This window comes from Heloderma suspectum, chromosome 3 (genome assembly GCF_057233095.1).
Source record: "Heloderma suspectum isolate Gila_16-S chromosome 3, 16-S_ref, whole genome shotgun sequence".
Taxonomy (NCBI): Eukaryota; Metazoa; Chordata; class Lepidosauria; order Squamata; family Helodermatidae; genus Heloderma; species Heloderma suspectum.
In genome coordinates, this window is record NC_139460.1 from 188663884 (window position 1) to 188686314 (window position 22431).

Below are 22431 nucleotides of genomic sequence, written 5' to 3' on the forward strand. Positions count from 1 at the left end.
GTCCATTTCATATGACGTAAAATTAGAACCCAGGTCTCTCAAGGCTAAGCATACAGACTTAGGTACTACCTAAGTACTACCCATGGTAGTTCTCACAATTCCATATTCATACTTACTAACATGCGGAGTTAAGATGTGTGAAGGGGTAATCATGCATATGTTAGAGCCGTGTGGGTCACCAGGATTTTTTCTATGAGCTGTGGATGAAACAGGACTAACTTGCAGGCTACTGTCACATTTCACAGTTTACTGATGCAGTCTGTATTCATGTTTACATGTTTACGATGTTACATATTGACATATGAACAAAAAGGCCACATCTGAGTTACAGTGTTATTAAACTTCTAAACCTACCATAAACTCATACTTCAGAAGGAAGGAAGCTTGGTGAGAAAGAAATAATTTTTAATGTGGAGTGGGGAAGGCAATGGCAAACCACCCCGCTATAGTCCACTAGGAAAACGCTGAGGAAAAACGGCGTCCCTCTAGGGGTCAGTAATGACTCGGTGCTTGCACAAGAGGAACCTTTCCTTTTTCCCAGAGTAAAGACAAGTTGTTGATTGAAAAGAGTAACCCAGGTCAATAAATGCGGATATGGTATTACCCACTATATTGTCAAAGAGGACGGTGATACTATTCTGTAAGACCTAATGAGAAACACTTTTATGACATGGATTGAGGAGAATGTTGAAACTCCTGGGGGAACCCAGAGCTGAAAACTCAATTTCTTAGTAGTATCTTAATATGGGTCAGATGACATGAGTGTGGGTACAACTGCATTTTTTGAGTAGATGGTATTTGGGGAATGGACCATGGAGAAAGGCTGGTGCTTGATTCTTTCACCATTGGGGGGGAAAGGTTCCCATGACTAGGCCAGGATATGTCAACCTTAATATTATTGAGCAATCTCAGAAGTAGCAGGATGGATCGTAACCTAATGAAAATCTTTACTGAACACAGTTTGGATAGGAATATGAAGGTTTCTGAAAATGCTGTGGGAGATGTGTTCCAGCTTATTTCTCTTGGTTCCAACAGAAGTACTTCTGAATGACCAAAACTGCTGTTGATAGGAGTTGACTGTTTATATAAAGACAGACCATCTGATGATCTGGAGACTTAGTTTCTTTTTAAAATATGCAGGCTAAAACACATGCATGTTTGGTAATCAGTCACTGAATGTGTTGGTTCCTTTGGTCTAGTGACATCTGTCGTAAAATCAAGTTTTGTCATCCAGCTAAGAAGGTCATTAAAAAGTTCCAACCCCAAAGAGCACCTTTTCTGACAGTTGTCATTGACTGTTGGTGCTGTTGGTGGAGATGAGGTGTATTCCAGGACCTGGGAGTGAATTTTACCTACCTCCTGGGCAGAGTTCCAGAGACACTGGGTTTATTCACACTTAATGCCAAACCATGATTTGATGTTGCATGAGTGAGCCTCGGGCTCATTTGCTCCTTCCTTCCCCTACCCCTCACACACTGCAGTTCAGGTACTTACTTCCTGTTTAGTACAAACCATAATGTGCTGCTACATTCAAACCTGCAAGCTACAATTTGCACTTGCCCTCTGAACCAGAATTGGAAACTACACCGTTTGAAAGTGGGTTCCAATTTGCTGATTTGGATGTAACAGCAAACTATAGTTTGCACTAAGCAGGAAGCAAGTACATGAATGGGAGTGCGTAAAGAAGAGAAGAGAGTCTGTGAGTCAGGGGTGTCGTTAGAGAGGGGCTCGCCTAGGCACAGGCCCTGGATGTTTTGAGCTGTGCCCAGGATCTTTTGAGCTGTCCTAATTGCCATTTTTGTACATTTTCCCATAGACTTGCATTGGAAAACAAAAATGGCCATAGCTTTTTTAGTGTGTATGACAAATACATGAAATTTGGAGGCTTCGTAGCCCCCATGGAGCTGATTGAATATGTCAAATTTCAGGCATTTATGTCAAGTGACGGTTCTGCACAGTCACAGTCACAGTCTCTAGTGACTAGTCACAGGTAAAATTTACTCTAGTCACAGGTAAAATTTGCTATTTTCAAGAAAATCTGACAAAGTAAAGGGCTATAATTTTTTTTGTGCTTCCATATACATGCATGGAATTTGGGGACCTGGCAGCCCCTATAGAGGTGACTGAGCCTGCCAAAGTTCAGTCAGTAGGTCCAGTGGCTTTTGTGCTAGCCACAGGTAAATTTGGCTTTTTCCAAGAAAATCTGTCAAAGTAAAGAGCTATAATGTTTTTGTGTTTCCACATAAATTCATGGAATTTGGGGACCTGGCAGGCCCTATGAAGCTGACTGAACCTACCAAATTTCAGACAGGTCCAGTGGCTTTTGCGCTAGCCATGTGTAAAGTTTTCTTTTCTCAAAGTCTAAAACAAAAAGTAAAAACTGTCAAGCCACCCAGGGGATTAGGGATCCCCAGGGAGCTGCTGCTGCCAGTTAATGTCAACAGGTCTGGGCTAGATGGACCCAGGGCCTGAGTCAGTATAAGGCAGCTTCCTATGTTCCTATGAAATAGGGGTTTGTTTTTTAAGTGGAGGGGAGATAAATACTGCTCATTTATGCAATCCTATGTATGCCTACTGAGAAGTCCCATTATGTTTAATGAGGCTTACCCTCAAGAAAAGCTTACCCTCAGGATTCCAGCACAAGTTACTTTTTTAAGGAAGTTTGCACCTTGATGTTCTGCATGTTTACTCAGAAATAAGTCCTGAGTTGTGAGCATGGTACTGCAGGCTTAATGCAGTGCCTACCCAATTCCGTCTAATGAATTGACTACCCTTTCAGCTCAGTGCTATGCATGTTTTGTCATTTGTGGGTTTGGGGTTTTTTGCATGAACTCTAGCTTCAGTGGCGAGGGAAAGGCACTTAGTACGTGCTCAGAGTTTCTCCATAACTTAGCCCTAGCTTTGAAAACAGACTCATTGGCTGAATCTTGGTGAAGTCTTGGCACAAATGAAGTCATGGGGAGGAAGATACAATGGGAGCTTGTGCATAACAAGGAGGAGGTAGAGGAGATTTGCACAAAACAAGACATCTGTTTTTATGAAGAGTTGCTGGAGGATGGTAGGATGAGGCGGGATGGTTGCATGGAGGGGAATAGAATAGATGGGGGAGAATGTAAGTGCTCAGTGGTGAAAGAAAAGCATTCTGCATATGTAAATAAATTATAAATAAATTCATATGTAAATAAATTCTAGTCATTCTAAATGCATGTATATCCTTCAGAAACTTTGCACATTTCTTGCCTGGAGGACACCTCGAATGACCTGTGCATTTTCATACAAATTTACCCACAAACTATTGGGGAAGGGGGGAAGGGAAGGGAAAGCAAATCACTCCCGCCCCAAAACTGGAGAACTCCCCTTCCACATGAGCTGCTGCACCTATCCTTCTGAAACGTTGCTGGTTTCTTGCTTAGAGACACCTCTAGGCTGACTGTAATTTTCAGAACAATGGTCCACAAGGAACATAGGGAGATAAGTATGTCCTCTTTTGGACACCTCAAAATGTCAAGGCCACCCTTGCACAAAAACCCTAGTGGCTATCATTCTGCAATGTGGCAGGCATGATCTCCTCTGATAGGGCAATGAATCCTGAAATTTTTATCCAATTCTTCCAAGGAATTAAAATGTTATTGTCAGTTCTCTTTAAAAGAAAATCAAAATGTACACCCCGTACCTATTTTTCTGACATTGAGCAGGTGTAATCCCTTCTAGGGGGCTACTATGCCTGAAATTATCATCCAGTTCTGACCAAGAGAAAAAAGTTACAGTTTTTTTCTGATTTCGCGTGGTAGTCAACAGGAAGCATAAATTGTGCCCCAGATCTTTTAAAAGCCTAGCAGCGCCCCTGGGGTGAGTCCAAGTCTTGCTCATGTGAACTGTGAGTTAGCTCCCTATCACCAACACACTTCAGACTAAGCTCTTGTTCTTCTTTATTTTTTTTAATAGAGTTTATGTCTATAAAAAGTGATTTTTATTTCATTTACTGTGTAGTTAATAATAGATTGTGAGCCCCTTGGAGACAAAATGTATGTTTGCATTTGGAAAAACCTCTGTGAGCTGTTCTAAACCCTTGGGGTAGAGCAGGGTATAAACGTGATAAATAATAAGGCCCAAATGGCAACCATGGCCTTGCATTCCAAAAGCAGGAATGAAGATTTCCAAAAGAGTCAGAGACGTTTCAGATGGTCCTGTTGGCCTTCCCTCTGCTTAAACCTTTCATAGGGGATCTGCTGAAGAACCTCAGATCTCCCTGGGCTCATGAAACAAGTGTCCTGCCCTGACTTTCAGAAGCTGGGTGGAGCATGTGCCTAGTTACAGCTGGCTGGCAAAACACAGAAACGCCTTCAGCTGCAGAACACAATTCGATGTGAGTGTCCATTAATTTACAAATGACTGCCTTAGAAATTTAATCTTGGCACTTTTACTCAGCACCCATTCCACTTTATTAAATCTCAGCTTCGAGTTATCCTCAAACTTCCTCTCATAGTCTCACTTGGTTTTTGCTTTGAATTCCTGTATCAAAATTTTCCCCTCTTAAATTCAAAAAGTGCCAAATTGCAATAAGCATTATCATACAGTTATGTATTTGTTTAAGCATGGACTATGTTTTCAGATGGCACAGAATTCAACAACAACAACAACCAGAAGCAGAGGGAATGTATACATATAAAATCTACAGTAATAAGTAACCCTAAGAGCATTAAGCTTGAAGTACATTGAAAATGGTAATGCAGCACTGTTGAGGTTGCTTTCATGAAGATATTCTGTTTTGTCGAAATTTACAATAAAGAAGAAGATGATGACCTGTTGTTCTTCCATCTGAGAATCAGGGGAGGTCTTGTTTCAGCAGAGCTCTGATTTCGCTTGAAAGATATGTTCATATTGATCTGATTTTAAATCCATCAATTCACTCGGGGGCAGTGTACCTCATTTTTAATGACCCCACCCAAGAGAGTTGGTTAGGCATGTTCCCAGCATGTTCTCAACCTAATGCTTTCGTTCCCTTTTTTCCTTCAGGTTTCCTCTCTCAGCTGGTCTATGACCGACCACTGACAGAATGCATCCGTGCTGGACACTACGCTGCCAGTGTGATCATAAAGCGCTCTGGCTGCACCTTCCCAGAAAAACCTGACTTCCACTGATACTGGGCAACCCAAGGGATCACAAGAAGAGACGCTGCCTACCTTTCCCCCATTCTCCCCATCCCCACCTACCCTGCATTGAGGCTTCTGTACTTCTATTCACTTGTACCTTCCACACATCTCTGTTTGATGCCCTTTTCCTGTTTCCAACACAACAGTGTCTTGCATGTTCTAAATTAGAGACCAGGCTGTGTTCAACTTGGCACTTTGTATCCTTACTACAGTTTCTAAGAAAGCACCTGCAACTGTTTAGCTATACTGTAAGACTTCTAGTGTATTCCTCTAGAATATTCATCCTTGGCCAATTCTGCTCACCTTCAACCAGGTGAGAAATCATTAACAAGTTCAATCATTAACAAGTTCAAGACTGAATTAATGGTATTGGCACTGGTGTAAAAACTAGCATACATAAGAAAAAAAGGTATCCTCTTTGCTCCTATGTGTGCTAGATTCATACATACCTTGGGCTTACAGTAAATAAGAATTTGCTCAGGTTTCATGGGGCTGACCCAAGATAGTGTGGTCTGGTGCCATCTTGCTGGCTTTAGGAGATTTGGGAGTAGGCTCCTAGGTGGTGGTGGTATCCTTGATCCTTAATACATGTTGGATTAGAGCTTGGAGGTCTCATTTCTTCCAGGGCAGGATCAGGATATTCTTGTGATATAAATAAAGCCTGTAACAGGACATTTGCTAATCATGAGCTTGAGCTTGCATATCTCTCTCTCTCTCTCTCTCTCTCTCTCTCTCTCTCTCTCTATATATATATATATATATATATACACACACACACACACACACACACACGTGTGGGTGTGGGTGTGTGCACATAGATGTGTATACACACACACACACACTTGTGAAAATGAAGTACAGAAATATTCATGCAGGCTGTCTCATCAGGATATGCCAAAACAGAATCTTTTATTTCAACGCACAGTTTTAAGATGATAATGTACTTCAGATAAATGAGAAATCATCTTTATTTCTATTACAGTATTCAAGAGAGACATTCTGAAAATGCCATTCATTACTTTACTATGTAATTTGATACTGATAAATAAAGCAATTGTGATACAGGAGTTCTCTGGCTTTTCATTTGTGTACCCAGCCGGTGTTGGAATCAGTCCCTTATGAAGGGAAGTGGAAGCAGTCAAACTAGCAATGTTACTTCATTTTAATTCTCATTGGGCCAGTTCACACAACATGACAGCCCGTTGTGGTTAATTTCCCCACAGGGAGCTGTGGCATGTGTCAGCTGCCCTTATGAACATGCAAGCCCCAGCTGAGGGTTGCCATGGCTTATCAAACTGTCCGAACCCAGGCAGCTGGAGTTATTTGAGGGTGAAACAACCCTCGCGTGACCCAAAAACAGACCATGCATTAATTAATCCACATTGGGCAGTCATGTCATCTGAACCAGGTCATTGTGTCCCAGTGATACTTAGAACAGCCTCATTTAGAAAGGAGGGAAGAGATTATGCATTCCTTACCAATAACTACAGCCTTTCCATTTTAAATAAAGATACCAGCAGATTAAGGGTATCCAGTGGGGACAGTTTGACTATATCAGTAAGATCATTCAGATCTAGGGGTTGTCCCCAGAATACTGCAATAAAGCTCATGGTGGTCTTACAAGGGACTATGTTTTGAAACCAGAAACATCTGTTCACCTCTCTCTCTCCATTTGCACACACAGACTCAGAGAGGAACTGGATGTGGAACATTATTCAGTGGGGAAAACTCCTAGAGCCAAAGTTAAGAGGTTACATTCAAGACAAGAACTCTTGATACTTGCCCATTTAAAACAAACGTTTACAAAGATGTTAAACATAGAGTTTTGGCTCACAATCTGTATAACACCCAATAAATAAATCTAACTTTTTGCTGTGTTTTGATCTCCCATTTATACCCAAATTTTTGTTGAAAGTGTCAAGAACAAAGATTTCAAAATCAGACATACATAATTTTGAGCTGCCAAATTCATTGTCTTACTCTGTCTCTCCTTTTGGAGCAGCTGACACAATTTTGACCTAGTGATCTACATCCGTGACACAAGAAGACTGTGTGTACTACACTATACACACGCATGCACGCGCGCACACACACACACACACACGACACCTACAGATGAGGGCGGAAGCCAAAAAGTTTGGCTTAATTATATTTTTGAATACTCTGTTGTTGGTCTTTCTATCTTTCTTGTCCATTTGACCTTAAGACTGACGGCATCCAAGGTGGATCCAGAGCTTCCTTGTTGCTTTGCTGTTGTGCTGCTTTATACCAACCTATATATAGATATACTAACATAACCCAAATTCTGTGCTAAGTAAAGCTGAATTCTGTGACTTGCATAAATTGTTACATATTACATTAATTTGCACTGGTTTACCCATTTTTGTTTGTTTTTGCATGCTATTTTTGCAAAGTTCTGCTTCTGCTACTTATATGAGCATGCAGGAGGAGCACTGGACACTCCCCCGTCCTCTGAACAACGGAAATCTTATTAAGTGACCTCTCTAGGCTTTGGAAAGTAAATCATGCCAGGCTGCTGATAAGAGAATGTATGGCTTGTTTCTGTCAAAGAGCTAATCATTTTTATGCAGGTATGGGAGGAGACCAAAAAGCTTCAGTGCAGAGTACTGGGATAAACTCTCAAAAAATGGCAGTTGGCTGGGGCAAGGGAAGTTTTGCACATTTTGTGTGAGGAAATGTTGACTGAAGACATAGTGCTCCTGGCAGGTTGAGGATTGAAAAGAAAGCATCCAGCAGAGGACCGATGCCAGGTAAGCTCACGTCATACTAAGCCAACTTGTGCCGTTCCTGTTCAGTGACCATGTGATTGGCTTGTGCTCCTCTGTAGCAAACTGAGAACAGGCATTTGAAAGGTAGCGCTGTTCCCCTTTAGCTTGCAGGATTTCTGAGGTTTGGAGATTATACAATTCATTAGTCTGACAGAACATCAAAGAAGGCCTGAGGAGTCTTAATTTCAGGTACTGACTAGTGCCATTTGAGCATCTCGTGGATTAAACAAACAGTGAGCACTGGCCAGGTGAAGGGTGTGTATTCAGGCTTGCCTGCTCCTACTGTTTTATTTCTTTTTAGGTTGCCTGCTTACTTCCTGGTGACAATATGCACATTTTAACACCTTTTGAGAGAGGTATGCCTTATTGTGAGTGCTTCAATTAGCCAAAATGATTACAAGCTTCTTTCCTAAGTATTTTTTCCTTACTTATAATCCTCTGAAAGGACAGCTTCTCTGAGCTACATTCTTAATCTATGATTAGGGTTAAGTGGCTATTGTGTCAAACATTCTTTTTTTTTTTTTTTTACCTTTTCAGCTTCCCTGAAGAAGGCAAGAAAGCTTTCTTTCTTAAAAGCAGAGGTCCTAGTTCCCTCTATGCATAATGCTAACAACTATGGAAGGTGCCAGAGGCTGGAGACATATATTTAAAAAAGACACACACCACGTGAAAACAATGGCCAAGAAGAATGTGCGGGGGAAGGAGCAAGAATTGCAATACTGCTCTCATCAAGTGGACTGCTACTTACATGAGAGCCAGTTCCAACATGATGGGTCAAATGCAGAAGCCCGTTGGGTACCATGTTTTTGCATGGTAGCCACTTTGAGAGCTGCTCACCATGTAAACTAGCCTGTGGACAGTCTCTAAGCCAGCACCTCACATGACTGGCTGTCGTAACATAAAAACCGGGCCCTTAGTTTTCTTGAATAATGAATACGGCACAAAGGATTCCCAATTTTTATCTTTTTTTTGCTAAGCCTCCCTTTAGGCCAGTGGTTCCAAGGAGGGGTGCGTGCATCCCAGGGGGTGCGCAAGACGATCCATTGGAGTGCGTGAGCTGCCTGATAATCGAGCATCCTCTCATTTCCCTGACGAGCTGCCATTGTGTGTAGTGATGGCGGCGGTGGCAGGATGGGATAGGATCCGAGAGAGAAGTTCCATGGCATTTCTCTCTCGGCTCCAGTCCTATCCTGCCTCTGCTGTGGCCACCGAGAGCAATTGCGCCAGTCTCTGCCAGGCATGGCAGAGGAAGTTGTGGCACCGGAGCAGCTGCCATCCTGCCGAAGGAGAGCGGGAAGGAGATTAACCCTTCCCACTCTCCTTTGGCAGAATGAAACCAAGAAGAAAGCGCATGCTAGGACAGCTGCGTCAGCTATGACAGCCATCAAAACCAAGTATCGAAATAAACCAAACGTAGAACCAGACCTTTGAATGGCTGTATCACAAAGTGTTAAGCCAAGATTTTCAAAAATAATGAAGCATATTCAATCACATTGCTTTCACTAAAAGTATTATTAATAATAATATTTTTTTAGTGACAGCAAAAACATTTCTGTACCGTTAATACATAAAATAAATTATTTAAAATATTGTTTATTTCATCTTTATCTCATTTTTCATTTATATTTTTGTGTATATTTCATAATGCACATAATATATTACTACAGTAGAAGATGGATATAATTTATAAATAAATAAATATATGTATATTGGGGGTGCATGCTCAAAAATTTTTTACTGATGGGGTGCATGATGAAAAAAGTTTGGAGACCATTGCTTTAGACAATGAGTCCCCTAAAGCAGTTCTGTTCTTCCAGTGATAAGGAAATCCTGCCTCTTGCTCTGATTAGTAAAACCAGAATAAATGAAGCAAAATAGTGAAAATTGCAGAATAAATTATACAAGAGTAATTATGCAAACTTTCTCCATTTGAATAAGTTGCAAAATTTAGAAGATGATGGTTATTTAAAAATTGCAAAAATCAGTCATGAAGTGACATACACACACACAAATACAGATATCCATAAGTAATATAATAAAGTCAACATAAATATAAACCATAATCAGTATAATAATACAAATAAAAATAAACACCATAAAATAATCTAAAAACAATAGATTACAGGAGCACAGATTTTTTTCAAAGCACAGGGTATACATAGCTCTGCTTATGATGTTTGCGTCCTCTCATGTGGCATGGTGGTTGCAGCTGGCCAGCCATGCACCAGCTCTTCCAACCTGTTCCTGCCCCTTGTGTATTTTCTCCACACACCCCTTTTGCACCCCAGACTACTTGGGCTTCTCAGGCATCCCATAAACGATTCCTGTAAAACACCCTCAGTATTTCCATTCTGGAAATTTAATACTCTCTAACAAAGGTATGTAGCAATTTAATGTTTAGGGGAAGCAATGAAAGTCAGTTCTCTAAGAAAGAAGCCCAAATAAAGGTCTGTTGGCTTTGGTTATCCAAGTGTCAGTGGACTGGCATAAAGGTGCCAATGGAGTTGACAGATTCCACATGCCTAATGAAAAGGAGAGGGATCAGAATAGCAATAAGGTGGCTCTCCTCCAAGTGCTGTGCAGCCCAGGGGTTCCAAGATGAGGCATGGTCTCTTTGCACCGTGCAAATATTTAATGCTGCTCTAACTATCCCCCGGTTACTGGAGTGTGAAAGTTAATAGCCGTCGGCTGCCAAAGCTGCTGCGCAGTCAGGTTCCTTAGAGAGAAAATGGGTAGTAAAAGTGGAGCCACGTCCGTCTAGAAACCCGCAAATAAATATGCTGTAACTCAGCAGGCAGGTCATCACCCAGGTTCACTCTGTGGCTGACCTGGGCTGCTTTTCAAAACAGAAGCTACTGACTCAGGCTTGAGGCTGGTATACTGCATATTGTATTCAATTGTGTGTACTTTACCACTATGACTGTCTACATGTATGTCAGGAAGTAGGAGATGGTAGTTATATTCTGTGTTGCAGCACGTAGAAGGCAAAGGTTTTCTTTTGCAGTGTTACCGGTTACCTGTGAATACAGAGGTGGAAAGGGGAGGGGGCATTGCTGTGCTCATAGTCATACCCAACACATGCAACATAGCAGGCAACCACGAAAGCGAAAATAATGTGAAGGATGTATATTAAATGCTGTCTTTTAAACAGTACAAAACAAAAGAGTAAATGAAAATGCAACAGTGAGGAAAACATTTGTATTAATGACATAATAATAATATTTATTTATAAAGCGCTTTGTTACAAAGTGCTGTACGTAACAGAATAACTTGACAATTTAAAACACATAATTACAATGACTCTAGTACAACTTAACTAAAAAATACAATAATATAATAATCTTAATAAACCAAATACATATAAAAGCCATCAGCATACTTTAGTTCAGAACAACCAACCACTCCCTTCCTACTCAAAAAGATAAGTTTTCAAACCTTTCTTAAACACCTCCAAACTCTCAGCCGAAATGGTAGGGGGAGAGAGTTGCACAGCTGTGGGACAAGGTCCTGGAATGCACGATAATGGGACACCACAATTGGTGAAGTAGAGTGGGTCAGAAGAGCCTGGCCCATGGATCTAGTGGCCTGCCCTGGGACATACCAGGCCAAAAGAGCGGTTAGATAGGCTGGATAATACAACCTTAGGGCCTTAAAGGCCAGGACCAAAATCTTGTGAAGGGCCCTGGCCTTCAATGGAAGCCAGTGCAAGGCCCTACTATAACAGGTGATACGAACAAAACGGGAAAGGTCCAGAACAGCCCTAACAGCATTGTTCTAAACCAGGATCAAAGGACGGAGAGAGGAAAGAGGGAAGTCTGCTAGAAGACTATTGCAATAGTCTAGACATTAAACCACTAAGGCCTGAACCAGAATGTCCACAGTTGCCTGAGACAGCGACCTGCGGATCTGGCGAATATTCATTAAGTAGAAATTACAAGTCTTCACTGTGCTGTCAATAAAGGTGCACAGTGAGAGATGATCATCCACCAGGACCTCCTGGCAACGGGGACTGGGATAAGCTGAATACCTTGAAGACAAAGAGGAGGTAAGGACAGAAAAGGAGAAGGACGATCAGGGCGGAAAATCAAAATTTCAGTTTTCTCCATGTTCAACTTGAGGCGGTGGGCAGACATCCATGAAGAAATCTGTAGCGAACAATCTCCCACCAGTGCCCACTCTCTGGGTGTGTTTCCACCCTATTGGCTTCACTTTGCTTGCAACTTTGTTGCGATGTTTCCCCAATCGCATCGTCTCCTTTTCCTGTTTCCACAGTGCTTAAAGACCTGGCTTATCATCACTATAGCCTGGGGCTCTGTGCTGTTTCTGCTGAGCTCTAATCGAATTATTTTCTTGATGGCTGGGTGGAGTCTGAGTGGAGTCTGGACTGGGTAGGATTACCTCATCAGTGTTCCCGCCTCCCCCTCCCTCCCCCCCTTGTGCTCCACTCCAGTTAGTGGCTGCCTCTCTTCACCCCCACCCCCAGCTGTTGTTGCTCTTCCCCCTTATTCTGGCTTCCCAATGACCCTGCAAGGTGGGCTAGGAGAAGAAGTAGTGGCTGGCTGGCTTCCCAATTGAAGGCACTTTTAATACCCATTGAAATCCTAACTGTCAAGTAGGAGTGCACGAAAGCCACTTACCTGGTCTCGCAGCTTTTCGCGGAGGGGGGGAGGCGCTTCGCTGCTCTCCCCCTGAGGTTCAGGCCGGGGGGGGGAGGCTTCCCGCCTCGCCCGGCCGAAATTCAGGCCGGGGAGGAGGCGCCTCGCCTTGCCCGGCCACGAAATAAAAAGTTAAAAAAAAATAATAACGCCCCCGTGATAGGCTATGTGACGATTAACGTAGCCTATCACGGCTAGATCTGCAAAGTCAGCCGTGATAGGCTACGTAAATCATCATGTAGCCTATCACGGGTGACTTAAAAAAAAAAAAAAAGCTTGTACGCAAATGGCGGCCCCCATAGGGAGCCGCCATTCGCGTTCCTTATTTGGTCGCTGTAGTCTACGTAAATCTTTACGTAGACTACGGCGAAAATAAGGACAACGCAAATAGCGTTGCCCTTATTTTCGCCGTAGTCTACGTAATCTTTACGTAGACTACAGCGACCAAATAAGGAACGTGAATGACGGCTCCCTATGGGGGCTGCCATTAGCCGTACGCGCTGTTTTGTTTTGTTTTTTATGTCACCCGTGATAGGCTACGTGACGATTTACGTAGCCTATCACGGCTGACTTTGCAAATCTAGCCGTGATAGGCTATGTTAATCGTCATGTAACCTATCACGGGGGCGTTTTTTTTTTTTTTTACTTTTATTGGAATGGCGGCGACGGCAGCCGGTCAAAAGACCGGCTGCCGCCCCCGCCCCTGACGAAGACCCGACGAACCGCCGCCGGGAGGGACATTCGGGAAAGGTAAGTCCTGTCCCGGGGGGGGTGCGGGGGCGGGGGGGTGCGGAGAATTTCTCCCCGAAACTTCTTCGGGGGGCAGAACACGTTGGCGCTTGGCCCCCCGAAGTTTCGGGGAGAAATTCTCCGCCATCCCTACTGTCAAGGCTTTCTCCTGCATGGCTGAAAAGGGAGACTTTCCCATCACCTGCGAGGAAGAAAGCCCATCAAACTGGTGAGTGAAACAGGAGAAGAAGCAGTCAGTGAAGTCAATGGGAGGGAGAAGTTCCAAGTAAATGCACTGAAGGAGATGCACTCCTATGCATCACTACTCAGAAGCGAGCCACACAGATTTCAGTGGCTCTTACTCCCGGGAAAGGAAAGCCACAGCCAATGAGTTTACTCAGAAGTAACACCTCCTAGCACATGCCCACACAAAGTGGGACAAAGCGCTAAGGGGAAATGCACAGGGAGGAAATGGCCAACAGAGCCAGTGGATGATATCCTAGTTGTGCATCTCTTCATCTCTGTCTCCCTCGCCCCCCTTCTGCTCCACTCCAGCCCTTTTGTCCCCCCCCCTTAAAGTGTGCAGCATCTCATCCCCTTTTCAACCCTTTCTTCCCCTAAAGCAGGGATGCGACCTAACGTCTTTGCGGCTCTCCTGATTTCCCTGCCACCACCTCGACTGGGAACTGCATAGGGATACCCATGCGGGCGGACACTGCACTTGTATGCCAGGGGTGCATATGAGCGCATCTCTTCATCTCTGCCTGACTGCTCCCTCCGGTGTCATCTCCCCCTCTCCTTCACACACAGGTGCTTCCGCTGAGGACAGGGGCAGGAGAGCGACACACCCACACAGGCCGGGCTACACGCCCCAGGGGCAGGACTACGACACCGAACCCAGTGCGGTTGTGGAAACAGCTCAGTAACAGGGCCGAAGTAAGCGGGAAAAGTCGGACTATAACCAGTCTCAGAAGAAGTGGGTTTTCCGCGATAGAATGCAGGGCTGGGGCTGAATGGCCACGGCATCGTGGAAAAACAGAGACCTCCTCGTGCAGCCAGGTTGGAGTAAATCGCTGGTGGAAACACAGCCTCGCTTCCCAAGCTGGTCAAAGGACTGGTAAACCTGAGTATCATCAGCATACATATGATGCTGAAAACCACAATCAGAAATAAGGGAACCCAAGGGACGGGTATAGAGAAAGAAAAGAAGAGGTTCAAGGACAGACCCTTGAGCCACCCCAACTGTGAACAAAAAAGGATCTGAACAGTGCCAGAAAAAGAAACTGAAAAAGAACGATTTGACAAAAAAGAAGTAAACCAGGAAAGAGCAATGCCCACAATGCCCAGAGATGCCAATCAAGCCAAGGATATCCCATGGTCCAAAGTATCAAATGCTGCTGAAAGATCCAGCAGCACCAGCGCCAATGTACGGTGCTGGGACTTGGCCACAAGAACATCATTCAAGACATGAGATGCTGTCCCTGTTGAGTGACTAATCCGAAACCCTGACTGAAAAGGGGCAATAAAATTATGAAGAATTAGATAAGGTGTAAACTGGGAGAGTACCACTCTTTCTAGGATAGAAAAGGTAGAAGTAAGACAGGATGATAGCTCACACAAACAGACTGGTCCAAAGAAGGCTTCTTCAACAAGGGACAAAGAAGAGCGTGCTTAAAAGAACCAGGGAAACTACTGGTGAAAAGAGAACAATTCACTAGACGAGTCAAAAAAGTCAGAAGAAGAGGACAGAGAATAATGTAAAGAGATGAAGGAAAAGGATCAAAAGAACAGGTAGTAAGTGGGGAGGATGATATGGGAAACATCAAATGCTTTGATGTGTAACAAATACACATCAAAGCATTTCAATGAGATGTATTATTAAAATACTGAATGAATCCTCTAAAATGCTTGAAGTAGTATTGTCAGTGATTGCTTCAGAATCCAGTGACTTGTATTTTGTATTGTTTACATTACAGCATAAATACTTTACTAGATTAGCGTTTGTGATGGTCTGTTATGCTTGTAGGTGGGCTTGTGGTATATATAAATGCTACATATAAATATGGATGCAGGTATCAAAACTATATATTCTGGATGTTCTACCTCCCGCATCACAATGACAGGAGACCACACACAACCTCTTTCTCTTTCTCCTCTGTAGTACTGACCTGTATTTTTCCCTTATTTCAGCTACATGGGCTGATCTACCTGTCCACCATTTCCCATTCCACCCAGCATGCCTCTCCTCTGACGTAAATTGTGTGTGTTTTCTGTGATGTTTGGCACAGAATTTTAGAATAACTGTGGTAACTACAGAAAGCTCCAGTGTTTTACTATATAACATGTATGGGGACTGTTTCACTTACAAGGTCTGCAACAATGGCTTGTGTCCCCAGATGATGTTCTACTACAATTCTGTCATACCTCACCATTGGCACACTGCCTGAGTATGATGGGAGTTGTAGTTCAACAACATATGGGCTCACAAGGTTGGGAATCACTGGCTTAGATGGCTTTAAAAGAGGATTAGACAAATTCATGAAGGATACATCTATCGGTGGCTATTACTAATGAGGGTTTTATGCAACCTCCAGGTTCATCTCCTGAGTAGGAGATGCTGGTGAGTAACAATGAAAGGCTGTTTTCTTTATACCCTTCTTGTGATCTTCACAGAGGTGTCTGGTTGGCAATGATGGAAACAGAATGCTGGACTAGATAGATCTTTAGTCTAATCCAGCAGGGATCTTCATATGTTCTTTAGTATGCATGGTTTTGTAGACTGTAATCCTACAATTGCCCCAGCTGAGAGGCAGCTGAGCCCTGTACCATTGAATCAGTTAGGGTGGGCATAGCTCAGAGGTGAGACATCTTTTATTTATTTGTTTAGTACATTTCCATACCACCCAATACCACTGCTCTCTGGGCAGTTCACAAAAGTTAATGATTCCCATATGCTTTCCATGCAGAAAGCCCAGATCAATCTTTGGCAGTTCAAAGGATAACAGAGCCCTCTTTTGCTTGAGAAGTTGCAAAGCCAACACAGTAACTTTGTACATTTACCAGTGAATCTTGAGAATTTCCAAAGGCTTTCAGCAAAGGACCCAAATGCAACAAAAGACCCTTTTTCTTTCCCCAAGTCCTGACCACCTCCCCTATCATCCCCAAACAGCACTACAAGGTTCATGTTCCAGGCTGGTTAGAGCCGTCATCTGGAGCCCTCAATGAGCCATAGATCTTTTTACACTTGACTTTATCTGATGGCTGTCCCTTGCTGCTGAGAAAAAGGAAGGCATGTGTATGCAAATAAAACTTCACATATGTTGTGTACCCTGGAGGACAAACACAGAATACAAAATAAATTGAATTGCTGAGTTAATTATTCCACTAAAGCCTAAATGTTGTGTTTCAGCATTTCACCCACCCCATCTCAGTTGTTTACTTTTATCATTGAGAAAATAAAATAAAAAATCCATGTCATGAAAAGCATAATTATATGCCCACTAAACTGAAGCGTTTTTGCCTTTTGAGCGCTGTGGCCTGGTTCATTTTATCACTTTCCATCAGATGATCACACTAGAAATAGCTAGCTAAAAAGCAGTGACTTTTGGAGCAAAGAGAGGAAGCACAGAGGGGGGAAATCCCCAAGCCAATCATGTCTTACTCCTAATGACGGCGCTTCACAGATTTCCTTGTTAGACAATACATGAATAGTGAGTGAATAATTGGTTCAACAGGAGCTTCATTAGAGTCCAAGTGAGAAAACAGGATCTTTCAAGTGAATAATTTGGGATGATTGGGGAAAGATGAAACATTTATTACAAGACTGCCTTCTGCTCCACAGTCAGAAAAATTCAAGCTCTGCTGCACTGAAGTGTGCAAACGTGCTAGAACCAGTTCTGGTGACTCCAAATCATCAGCCAATGGAGCCCATTGGGTGATGTGACTTTTAATTGCTACTGTTTTCAGACTGAATTTACTTCTCTTTGTCTTCAGCTCCTCCTCCTCAGCTCTGGACATACTGATGGATAGCCTGCAGGTTACGATTGGCGCCTTGTATCACTCAATCCAGCAAAGCAGATCCATACACAGAAACAACCTTCGGTGTGCTGAGCTGATGAGGGTGTTGGTGTGTGTCTAGGAAGCACATTCCCATCTGCTCCACAACCCCCATCCAAGCCCATTTAACATGCCAGATGTGCCTTTTGAAGAAGACTGGCATCCTCTTTTGGAGCCACCAGCTGCTACACATGGCAAGTTGTCCACAATTAGAAAAAATTCAAAGATAAACCCATTGGAGCCAGTGGGTTTATCTTGTCCGATCCTTCCACTGCTCTGGTCTCTAATAAGCATCTAACTGTTCCCATATTGAAGAAATGACAATACGCTAACAAACTGACCATGGCATAAGTGCTTGTATGTCAGAGTCCACTGTTGATGATTTTGGTACAACATGACAATCTCTGTTGAATTTTCCATGGGATACTCAATTATCTATCTTGAAATAGTCCCATAGGCATGGGGTGGTACCTAGAATGTTGGCCTTGGACCAGAGAAATCTGGATTCAGATCATGGCTCAACTGTGAGATTTGCTGGATGTCCAACCTGTCTCATAAGCATAGTGTGAGGATAAACTTGGATTAAAAATTGGATAACCCTAGGTATGCTGCTTCTGAGTTTATTGGCAAAAGAACAAGACAGAAACAAGAGAAATAGTTCAACATAAATATTAGAATTAATTATAGTACTAAACAAAGAGGAGACATAAAAATTGGCTTCAGCAAAGCAAAGGTGGAAATAAGTGGGACACACTCACACACACTTGACCAACTGTACTAGCAGAGGGCAGGTGTCAGTGCCCTGGTTCTTTCTGTCCACATATGAGCAGGGTCGGTCTTGTGTCTGGGGCATGCCTGACTGGTCCACAACTCTGTGCCTCTTCCATCTTCATCTGATGGCTCCAGTCCTGAATTCCACTCCCTCTGCAGTGGCATTCCTCCTCCTCTTCCTCCCAGGGCCTCAGCGCCATACTTAGCAAGAGGCTTCCAGGTGGTGTCTTCTCAGCATCCTCTTCAGGTCTGGTGCCTGGGACAAAATGTTGCTGGTCCAATGAAGAAAAGAGCCTCATCGTAACCAAAAAGGAGCAAAGGAAAGATGGATTGCAGAGCCCTAGCATTTTCTCCTACCATCTCTAAGCATCTATAAGAGGGGCACTGGCTAACACCAACAGGGGCCACATAAAACAAAATACAACTGTCCTGTGAGCATGCAGAGAAGCAAGTCAGGCAAAGTGTCATCATTGCCATGCCATGCCACCTGCCGTGGTTACTCCATCAGCTGCTGTGGACCCCTCTGGTCATAGCAGGATATCTAATGACCAAAGCTGCCTTTCTAAAAAGTGTGGGAGGTCTAGGATTATTTTATATTATTATCTTATCCCCCACCCCAGTGTATTTCTGTCTGAGAATTGAAAAAGGGAGTGGACAGACATAGAATAAAGTATGGGGATTGTGAGAAAACTTTGTTTTGGAATAAGTGGAAAAGCAGCAACAAGAAAATGTTAGTGAGTGGAAAGAATGTATTATTTTTAGTTTGCCCTCCTTTGTTTCCTCAAGCCAACCAAACTTAATTAGATTGTGAGGTCTTGGGAACCACAATGGCTACTGATGAAATGGCTGTTAAACCACCTTGAATCCACAGAATATGGGGAAAATACTATTACTATTATACCTCCTAAATAGAAATAGAAATAAATAAATATGATGTGGTTGAATGAGATGCCTGACCACGTTCCTCCACCGCTCTGGGACCTTCAACGAGTTCCAAGAGCCTTTTCTATGGGACCATCTCTTCCCTTACTTCCTCTTGAGAGTCCCTAAGGTAGCATTCTCTAACCTGGTGCCCTCCAAATGTTTGGGGCTTCAACACCCATCAGCCTCATCCAGTATGGCCAGTGGTCAGGAACCCTGGGAGTTGTAGTCCAAAACATCTAGAGGGCACCAGATGGGGGAGGCTGGTCTAGAGGGTTGCATACTCAGAATCACTGGTTAGGCCTCATCTGGAGTACTGTGTCCAGTTCTGGGCACCACACTTTAAGAAGGATGCAAACAAACTGGAGAGGGTTCAGAGGAGGGCAACAAAGATGATCAGGGAACTGGAAACAAAGCCCTGTGAGGAGAGACTGAAAGAACTGGGCATGTTTAGCCTTGAGAAGAGAAGACTGAGGGGAGATATGATAGCACTCTTCAAGTACTTGAAAGGTTGTCACAGAGAAGAAGGCCAGGATCTCTTCTTGATCATCCCAGAGTGCAGGACACGGAATAATGGGCTCAAGTGACAGGAAGCCAGATTCCGGCTGAACATCAGGAAAAACTTCCTGACTGTAAGAGCAATACGACAATGGAACCAATTACCTAGGGAGGTGGTGGGCTCTCCCACACTGGAGGCCTTCAAGACGAGGCTGGACAGCCATCTGCCAGGGATGCTCTGACTTGGATTCTTGCATTGAGCAGGGGGTTGGACTCGATGGCCTTGTAGGCCCCTTCCAACCCTACTATTCTATGATTCTATGATTGTCCCCTTCCACCTTTCCACCTTCCTGCTGGTCTTTCAGTCCTGGTGGTAAACAGACAGGCTTTCCCTGCCCCTTCAATGCATTCTTATGGGTGAACTTTACCCCCCCACACACACACACACCTCAAGAGGTGAGCATGGAACATCACACACTATGTCTTAACATGGTCAACGTTTATTTTGATATAACATGAAAATGGAAATAATGTGGCCTATCTTCTAAACCAAACTAAAATGATGACCCAGACATTAAAAACAGGAATGTTCTGACATACACAGTCATCTCCAGCGTCAGGATCCATTTCACTGTGAATGCTTGCCAGTGTCCTGGTCTACAGAGAATATTACATGGTGTGTGAGCTCAGGACACCATCCTGTAACATGGATAGATATCAAAAACTTAGTGGAATACTGGGGCAAATTCCTGAACATGTATGATCTTGAAGCATATCTGAAAAAAAAAAAGTTATTTTATTGCACCATACCAATGTTACAAAATATAGTATAATAACAGAAAATATCTGCCTATCATTGTGGTTCCTGTATATAACTGTATATATACATAACTTTCCTGGCTATGTCAAATCAAGATCTGCAGTCTTACTTACTGTGTACATACTTGATTGACCTTTTAGATTGTCCTTGCAAAGATGTAAAGCAGCCTTCCCCAACCTGGTGCCATCCAGATGTTTTGGACTTCCAACTCCCAGCTAGCATGGCAAATGGTCAGGAATTCTGAGCATTGTGGTCCAAAACATCTTGAGGGTACCAGGTTGGGGAAGGCTGATATAATGTGATTCTCACCTACCTGTGCACATCCTCATTCAATCTAAAGTGGCCTCACTACAGACAAAATTCTCTTCCTATTATTGATAACAGCTTATCATGCTGTTCATTGCCACACTAGTGGATGAGATCCTATCTTGTTTTCTGTCTCTAGAATCAGTTTGGGATGGGGAAAGACAGGTCAGGTAGAATCAGGAATTAAGCACATCCATGTTTAGGATACAGGAACAGCATCAAAAGCAAAACCAACATGCCAGGTCTCCCCACCTAGCCTGCCAAGCCCCCCCCCCCCCCGGAGCCCTCACCACTCAAAGCTCCTGCCACCTGGGCGGGGGTGAAGGGGCAAGAGACTGGCTCCAGCCAAGCCATTCAGTTGCCTTTGCTTGCCCCTCGCCCTTCCCCTTGAGAAAAGTGAAGGGCAGGCAAAGCCAGCTCAGGGGGCCCTGATGCCTTGGCAGGGCAGCTCCCCAAGGCTCCACGCCCTGCTCCCCCCCCCAATGTGCCTGTGTCTCAGGTCCAGGCAAGAACCTGGGCAGGGCGGGCTGCAGTAGCCTCACCCACTTTGGGCTTTGTCCCCACCCACCACTGGCATACGGCCCTGCTGTGCTTGTCTGGAGCCAAGCCAGCCTTTGCGTCGACAGCGTTTTCCCTCCCCTGAGCGAGGGGAAGAGTTGTTTCTGTAGCGGCTACCTGCTTGCAGCCCAGAAGAGCTAGCTCCTTTTGGCCTCCAGGAAGAAGGTGGACCCTCCCTTCTTCCAGGAGAATTCCCATATGCCCTCCACCCCACCCCCACCGCCCTGCCTCGCAATGGGAAAGTCATTGCAAGCCTCGCAGTGCTTTTTCTTCCACCCAGATGGAAAGCTGCAGCCCTTCAAGACATCTGCACCCAGTAGTGTAGTGGCAAATCCAGACGTGCAGGGTCCCTTTGTGACAGTCACAGCCACGCCCCCTTCTCAGATTGCACAGCCTTGTAAGATATACCGCCTTCGACTGGAATACAGAAACAGTGCAGCTGAGAGTAAGGCAGGAGTATTTCAATTGGACGCCTAAGAAAAAAATGCAGGAGTGTTAAAATCTTTTTCACCCACCCACACACTCACTCCCTCACGCAAACACAAACACTTTAGGTTTTCAAAATATGATACTCTATGGAAGCTTCAGTCTCTCAACTGAGCCCTCATGGGCAGATCCCTTCTCATTTAAACTAGGGATGTATGAAAGTCACTTACCTTTTTGAAGGGTGACATTCGCGGTGGGGGGGAGGCGCTCCGTACCTCCCCCCGAAATCCTACCCCAGCCGGTTCCGCTCCGCAGCGACTCCGCAGAGCTGCTGGCCGGGTGTATCTGCATGGCAGGTCTGCGGATGCAAATGGTGGCCGGCATAGCGGCCACCATTTGTGTCCCTTCACTGAGCCATGATAGGCTATGTAAATATTTACGTAGCCTATCACGGCAAAAGCAGGGATGCAAATGGCAGCTGCTATGCCATTTGCGTCCTTGCTCTGAGCTGTGATAGGCTACGTAGATACCTACATAGCCTATCACGGCTTGCCAGGGACGCAAATGGCAGCCGGTGTAGCGGCTGCCATTTGTGGCCACAGCCTGGCAGCAGCTAGAGCTGCTGCCACTGCCGAAGCCGCCACCGGAGCCACAGCCACGTAGGCTCTGTTTCGCGGGGCTTTCGCAGGGTGGTGGGGTGGGTTGCTCCATTCCACCACGGATTCCGGGGGGCCGAATTCACTGGAATT

General features: G+C 44.2%; 1 protein-coding gene across 4 annotated transcripts in view; it reads left to right on the plus strand.

The window, feature by feature from the left end:
- Positions 1-6639, plus strand: part of ADK (adenosine kinase) — a 532303-nt gene extending 525664 nt beyond the window's left edge. For all 4 annotated transcript variants that reach the window (XM_084845185.1, XM_084845186.1, XM_084845187.1 and 1 more), the window contains one exon: positions 5017-6639. In XM_084845185.1, coding sequence (XP_084701311.1) covers positions 5017-5141 — 125 coding nt within the window. In that variant the 3' untranslated portion in view covers positions 5142-6639. The remainder of the gene's footprint in view (positions 1-5016) is intronic.
- The last annotated feature ends 15792 nt before the right edge of the window (positions 6640-22431 follow it).